At 45.7% G+C, this 7560-nt stretch overlaps 1 protein-coding gene across 1 annotated transcript; it reads right to left on the bottom strand.

The window, feature by feature from the left end:
• Positions 1-204: 204 nt before the first annotated feature.
• On the bottom strand, positions 205-7217 carry LOC100724289 (olfactory receptor 10H28-like). The gene is given in 5 exon segments (XM_063229100.1): positions 205-861; positions 5502-5599; positions 6307-6618; positions 6621-6971; positions 6974-7217. Coding segments are annotated over 5 exon segments (1662 nt in total).
• Positions 7218-7560: the final 343 nt, after the last annotated feature.

A 7560-nucleotide genomic window follows, 5' to 3' on the forward strand; every position in this document is an offset into this window, starting at 1 on the left:
TTCAAGCAGAGGCTTCCTCCATCCTCGGTCCCTGATCACCTGCTCCGCGCCAGTGCGGTGTAGGCAGCAGTGAGGACCCTGCCATCCGCCCCCCCCCCCGCCCGCCCACAGTCCAAACGGGGCGCGGCGCGAACTCCCGGGCCCCGGAGCACCCGACCTCGGCGAGACCGGGTCCCATGCGAGACCCCTCGAGCCGCCAGAGGCTTAGACCAAACTCCGCTGCGACGCCGCACCGTCCTCGGTCTGCTCCTTGGGAGCAGACGGGGGCGTCGTTGGAGCCCTCGCCAGAGATTCTGGGGAGCTCCGAGCTCCTGGGTCCGCGGCTGGCGCTGAGGCGCCTCGGGGAGAGCGGAAGGCCCGCCCCTCCGCGCTGGGCGGGCACCCAGGCGAGGCGCTGCTGAGGGGCGGGAGGCGCAGAGCGTCCATCCCGGGGAGCCCCCAGCGCCCGGCCTCTCTGTGCCTCCAGGAGCTGCGGTGCTCAGGAGCCTGAACGAGGATGGCGCCGCCCTGGTTCCCAGCTGATGGCCCGAGGACAGCACCTGTTTGACCAGGGTTTAGTTCAGTTTCTGGTGCAGCTTGGGTGCCCATGGGGTCCCCTCCGCACAGGGTGCGCGTACCCGAGGTGCACAGCGACCTTATTGGGTTGCTGTCACTGGGACGGGTTGGCCTACCCCGCGGGGCGCCTGCTCCACCGCGCTGAGCTGGGAACCCCCAGCACCGCTCCTGCGCTCGGCTCAGACAAACCATACGTTCCCGCGGCGCCTGGGACTGGACAACCGATCCTCCCGGCCCAGCGCCCCAACGCGGCTCCAGAAAGGCGGCGCTGAAGCGCCCTCTTCCGGGCCCTCGGGTCTCCGCGACCTCTCACCCCTGGGCCTGAACACCAGACCTCACTCCTCTGCCTTCCCTACCGCCTGCACCGCCCGATTCACAGAAACTTTTTCATCTTTTCTCATCTTTATATTTACTTTCCCTTCTCTCCTTTCCCCGGCCTCCTTTCCTTATTCCCTTCCCTGTCTGAGCTTTTCTTCCTACTTCGCAATCACTATTACAGATTTGGCCCTTGTTTACGCCTGTGGTTTCTTACACCAGAAAAATAATGAGAGATTTATACACCCGTGTCCGATTTATTTCACTTAAGAGTACAGTCTCAAGGTTCATTCATTCCCTATAAATGTCTCGTGGGTTTCCTTCTTTCTGCAAAGTAGTACTCCATTTTATAAAAAACAAGCAAGCAAATAAACAAAAACCGGCCTTCTTTAGCCATTTATCCGTTGATGGGCATTTGGGCTGTTTTCCGAGGTTTGGCTCTTACACGATAAATACTATGTCACTATAAACGAGTGTGCATATTTCACTGTGGTATGAACTTTTTAATTCTTTTGGCAAAATACCCAGGCAGCAATAACTGGGTCAAATGGAATGTCTAATCCTAGCTTGGAGGAATCTCCACACTGATTCCACAGTGGCTGCACCACTCGACACTCTCACCAACAGTGGAGAAGGGTTTCTCTCTTCCTGCTGCCCTGCCAGCATTTGCTATTGGTTCATTTCTTGATCACAGCCATTCTTTTTGGGATGAAATGGAATCTCAGTGTTGTTTTAACTCGCATCTCCTGAATGGTTGGGAGCCATTAGGCTGGAAATTGACCACACATGCAAGGCTGGGGCATGGCCAGCCCAAGAACAAAACGTGCCTAGGGTAAACCATGTGAAGAAGCAGCTTCAGCCCAGAGAACACCTGGCCCCAAGACCACCCAGACAGTGGGTTGCTGGACCAACAAGGTGTCAGGTGACATGAGGTTGATAAAAGATATAAATAAATGCCCCTGCAGTGAGGGGCCAGTTCTGTTATAGGCTGCTGAGTTAGGTAGAAATATTATAGGCAGACAAGGCTGAATTCTCGAAGGAGCTAGTGCATAAGGTAGATACCCTGCAACCTGGGAGGATACAGGCACTTCTGCTGTGGGCCAGATCTCAAGACAAACACAAAACAAATGCAACCACACCTTAAGTATAAACACCATGGATTTACATTATAAATTGGTATGGATCAGATTGAGGAAACCAGGAGTCTCTGTCCTGACTCTCTACAGAGTCACTGCTTTTTAAGCATGCCGGCTTGCTACATGACTCACTTGGCCATTTGTTCCCATTTGGTCAGTGTTACCTAGATAAATAATCTTATTGCTTGACCATCATTCTACTCCATCTTATGCCCACCTGCCTTGCCAATTCCAATGTTTTCTCTACCTTGGACTCTTCTCACCACATGGTTTTGCTCAATAAAGTTCCCTAGAAAAGACAGTGTTTGGCAACCCACTCAGGACCCCTTCTGTCTCTCTGCCAGACAAAAGCTTTCTTTCTCTCAATAATATATTCTGCTCTTAACCTCTGTTGTTCCTAAAATTCATTCTTGGGTTTTAGGGAACACAAACTTGTACCAGACATCTAGTAGGTTGGGAGTTTCATTCCTCAGTATCCCATCAGGAGGATAAGGGTTCCATCAGAACCAGCTTCATCTCTTCTTTGTTTTTCTCATCCTTCCCGCATCCTTCCCCCTCAGAAAACATCTGGAGCTGTGTGAGTCATGGTGTATTGGTGCCTAAACTTGGACTGGGGTAAGAAGAAATAGTGGATGGGGAGACACTTCTCATTTGTGCGTGACAAGGGGGAGAAGTGCATTGTTAGTGATCGGTATTCATCACTGGAGTGAACTGATGTTGACTTCATCAGGTGTTAAGCTTGGAGCATTGAAAAACGGATTCACTAGAGCTAGAGAGAAATAGGCTTAGGAGAGGACCAAAGAGACAAATAGGGTTACGAGAAGCCAAAGATGGGTAAACAGGTTCGAGATGAGCCAAAGAGAGAGAAATGTTTGCAGCTGTATATAGATGTGTGTGTGTATATATATATATATGTAATATTTGTTTTGTGCTTGATTCCTGCATTTATGTTTCTTTTGTGGATTTTGATCAGGAACTATCCTGGTAATTGTGGGCTTGTTGGGACAGCCACAAGAAAATCTGCTTGGAGTGATATTTTAAAATTGAGTCCTGAGCAAGAGAAAGATGGCAGAACAATAGAAAATTTGATAGAATTTAAGATTTCTGGCTTTGCTCAATTAGATAAGAAAGAGAGGGGGATAACTCTTGCCTGAAAGAGGAGTGCGTTGCTGTGATTTCTATTTTACAACACTCAGTGTCTTGAATTGAGTGACACTCTGCTATCTCCACCTTTTCAGTTCAGAGAAATTTTGCTGTGCCGCAGGTTAAAAATTCCATCTCTTAGAGAGCAGAGCAGTTTTCTCTGTCTTCCTTGCAGTTGACTCTAAAAGAAGCCAGAGTGGCAGGGCAGTACTGGGAGCAGTTTCAAGTTATTAGTTGGTTACTAAACTTTGAATCCACAATAGTCTGAGGCAAGTTATCATCACTCAGATCATCAGTTCAATCCTAAAGGAAGGGGAAAGAACAAAGCTTGTTGTTTCCACTTTGGGTGGGGATTTTTCCAAAATTGTGCTGCTGCAACTGGGGGCAACAGAGCCACTATGTGTCACTTCAACAAAACCTTCTACTGTCTGTGCACAGAGTAGACAGTGATATTGCTGGGCCAGTTGGTGTAAATTTAAAGCTGATGTGGAAGGCCTGCTTGTTCCAGAAAAACTTCTAGAGGGGCCCACCTCCACTCCATCAAACAGTGAGGGAACTTTCCTCCGTTCCTCCCCTGCCTGTTTGCCTTGGGTTTTATAAAATCTCTAAAATGACAGATTGGAAGGGAATAGCTAACACATGTTTAAGTCTAGGGAATAATTTGTTGTGCATGGAAAAATTTTTGAATTCTGCACAGACAAGGCCTCTGGCAATGCTGTGCAAAATGTAGCCATTACAAAAGATACGTTAATCAGAGAAGATGCCTTTGACACTGTTTTGATACATGAATATTTGATCAGAATATCTGATTAGAATAGCAGCCACAAGGTCATGGAGGGAGCTTCCTTCATCACATAGAAGGTCCATTGATTTGCTTTCTAGTCAGCAAGATCCAGATAAACCATTTCAGGGTTTTACTTTTAAAATTGCAATAAATGGTGTAAGACACTGAGAATTTCCCTGTAGCAGCCTGGCCTGGCCTGGTTTGGTGAGGTGGGACCTGCACCTTGGAGTTTGGGTTTGTAACCCTGCCTCCCCTGTGCTGAGAAGCAAATTACATCAAGGCCTGCCTCAGTTTTCAACAGCTGGACCACTGGTGGCACTGTAGCACTCATCCAGGACCCAAGAGGGCAGGACAGGGCTCCCGAAAAGCTGTACATTGCCCTGGAGTGCCATACCCTCCCTAAGTTTTCCCATCACCAGCACCTGAGCTTTATGCATCAGTTTACTAGGTCCCAGCACTGCCCACGCTCAGATCCCCAACAACAGCAGGGCCTCCAGGCCAGAATAGGAACATAAACTCCGGAATAGGGGCACTGGAGGCAACAGTGTCTGTGCCTGTGCTCCATGGTGGCCTGAAATCTCTCTATGCACACCAGCCAGCCATGTCCACTACTTCCAGGCAGGGACACAGGAGCCACTGCCTGCAGTGAAACCTTACAAAAGGGTAAGGAGAGGCCAAAGTGCCTCAATTCAAAATGCAGGGTTCCCCCCTCCCTGTACTGTACCCCCCCAAAATTCCTTATACTCCTCAGGTCTAAAAGTAGTTAAATGTACTCACAATTTAAATTTCAAAAACAAAACAGGGACTTCACCTCATAAGTTTCATTTGGCAGTTAGACTATTTAAAGATTTTTAAATTCTAACAAAAATTCAACTACCAGAGCAGAAAGATAATGCAATCAGATAAAAGCTATAAAGAGTCTTTGATAAAGATCTTCATACTTCAATCAAAGCTCCCAGTCCAGTGCTAATTTGGGGTTGAGGGTATGCTTATGTTTTTCAGAAGGGGTGCCATGTGTGTTGTCTGGCTGCATCAGGGACACAAACTTGGAGAAGGGGTTGATTTCACCCCTCAAAAACAAAATTGCTCAGTCCTATGGCAGTGATGCCACAGAGATCACTCATCCCATAAAAGGATGAAGCTAAAACCAACCTTAATTTCCCTAGCATGCCCAGCAGATGCTAACTAAAATCAAAACCAAAGGTCTAAATAGGTGATGAGTATATAGAGATAATTAAACTGAAAATTTAATGAAAATAGAGGACAAAAAAGTTACTAGCATTCTTAAGAGAAAATAGAAAAATATGTGTTAATTATAGAGAAGATTTTGTCCTTTTCTAAATCCTTTTTACAAGAAATCTCTAATTGACCTAAAACAATTCTACCAAGCTGTAGTCATAAATTCTAAATTTGTAAAAATAAATTATAGCAATTCAATTTGGATAAAAAAATTGAATGCACTCTGATTTTGTAAGATATTTGTGATTGAGAATTTTTGGGAATCCATCTAAAGGCACAGAAATAATGAAGAGAAAGACAAACAACAGAAAGAACTTTAATGTAGGCACGGGAGAGACACATTCACTAATAATGCAGGTGTTCTCTCTCTGGACAAAGCATTGGGGATTCCTTATAAAGATTAGCTTTTTGGGGAGGAGTCTGGTTAGTTGACAGTGATGGATAATCACTATTTGTTAGTGTGCTCAGGATGAGTATCGAGGAATCTTCGGTATATGTGGCACATGATGCAACCGACAAGCCAATGGGTTACAATTGCTAGAACTTAGAAGCAGTTTAAAAATGTAACTGTCAGTCCTACTTCTTATGCTTTGATTATGCATGCCTTTGTATATATACTTCAGTTATGCATGCTTTGATTAAAAATCTTGTCTTTGGGAAGAATATTTTACTGCTTCTTGTATAATTCTCTTAATTAAAATTATTTTGATGTAACAGAACATATTGTTGGATACATAGCAAAGATTTGATGCATCATGATGCTTATAACTCTTATTACCATAGTGCTTTTTATATTGGTAAAAACAATTTTTCTTGATTGCTTATTCAAGGACCGTGTACATAGCATTCATATGTCCACAGGGTAATTTCCACCTGCCTGTAAACCAATGACATTATGCTAGGCATGAACAGTGGTAGGGATTCCATTGTACCTGATCACAAATAGATGCTCGTGATTGAGCCTAAGAAAGAAGCTGAGAGAAATAACAGCTGGTATCTGTTAAACACCAGCTGATGTGGTTTTTTCCACAAAGCTAAATCATTCAACAGTCCTGTGAAGATTCTTTGCTTTCCCTACCCTATTTCAACAGTCAAAGCCTGATCATGAGGGGTTTCTCAGAGAGAGTATTCTATAGAAGTTCTTATTTACAGAATTTTTCAGCTCCTTATTCCTGAGGATGAAAATGATTGGGCTGAGGAAGGGGCTGAAAACTTCATAGGTAGTGGACATCAGAGTATTGGTATACACATGCTGGGGCCTCTTCGGCTTGAAGTAGATCATGGAGGCAAAGCTATAATACATAATCACCATGGTGAGGTGAGATACACAGGTGGAGAAGGACTTGTGCTGGCCCTCAGGAGAGGGAATCCTCAAGATGGCAGCCACAATGAATACATAGGAGAGGATGATGAGGGATAAACAGACTATCAGGGGTATGACACACTCTCTATAGTGACAGAGCCCATCTCGTCGCCACAAGCCAGCTTCAAGAGGGAAAACACATGACAAAGAATGTAGTGGATCACATGAGACTCACAGAAGGTGAGGGAGAAAACTATTGATGTCATTATCATCCCCGTAACTGAGGCACCAGCCCAGGACCAGGTCACAAGGTGGGCACAAACAGTGGGGCTCATGAGCACACTGTAGTGCAGTGGATGGCAAATGGCCACATAGCGGTCATAACTCCTGACCATGAGTAAGAAGGAGTGGGCATAGCCAAACGTGAAGCAGAAGAAGGTCTGAATAGCACAGGCCACAAAGGTGATGGATTGATGGATAGAGAGCAGGTCAGCCACATGCGTGGTGTGATGGCAATGGTGAACAGGATCTCAGAGATGGAGAGGGCACACAGAAAGAGGTACATGGGTGTGTGGAGCTGGTGTTTGGTCCACAAGGTAGCCATGATGAGCAGGTTCCCCAGCAGTGTGAACAGGTACATCAGAAGGTGGAGCAGGAAGAGGGCAGGCAGCAGCTGGTGCGGAAAGGCTGAGAAGCTGAAAAGGATAAATCCCGATGTTGTGCTGTAATTCTGACCAGGCATGGTGCTGTATATGGAGAGATCAGGAGGGGGAGCGGGGCACTGTGGTGAAACCTTAAGCTCTGCCACAGTTCAAATGGCAATTTAAGAACTCTGCACTGTTGGACAGCTGTTGAACATTATGGTCTCATTTCCAACATCTGTAAAATAATGGTTCATACCATCCTGCATTGTTGTGTAGATAAAATAAAAAAGGTACATTTAAAATTTAAGGCAGACTTTAGCTAGTTATTGTTTATTAGCATGACAACTGTAAAGGAAAATGTCTGCATTTGAAATGTCTGAGGACAGGCTGGGATGACTAGGGTTTGATATACTTGACTGTGTGTTGGTTCTAGAAAATATA

Source organism: Cavia porcellus, unplaced genomic scaffold, assembly GCF_034190915.1.
Source record: "Cavia porcellus strain 051 isolate PalLab524CR breed Dunkin Hartley unplaced genomic scaffold, mCavPor4.1 scaffold_17, whole genome shotgun sequence".
NCBI lineage: Eukaryota > Metazoa > Chordata > Mammalia > Rodentia > Caviidae > Cavia > Cavia porcellus.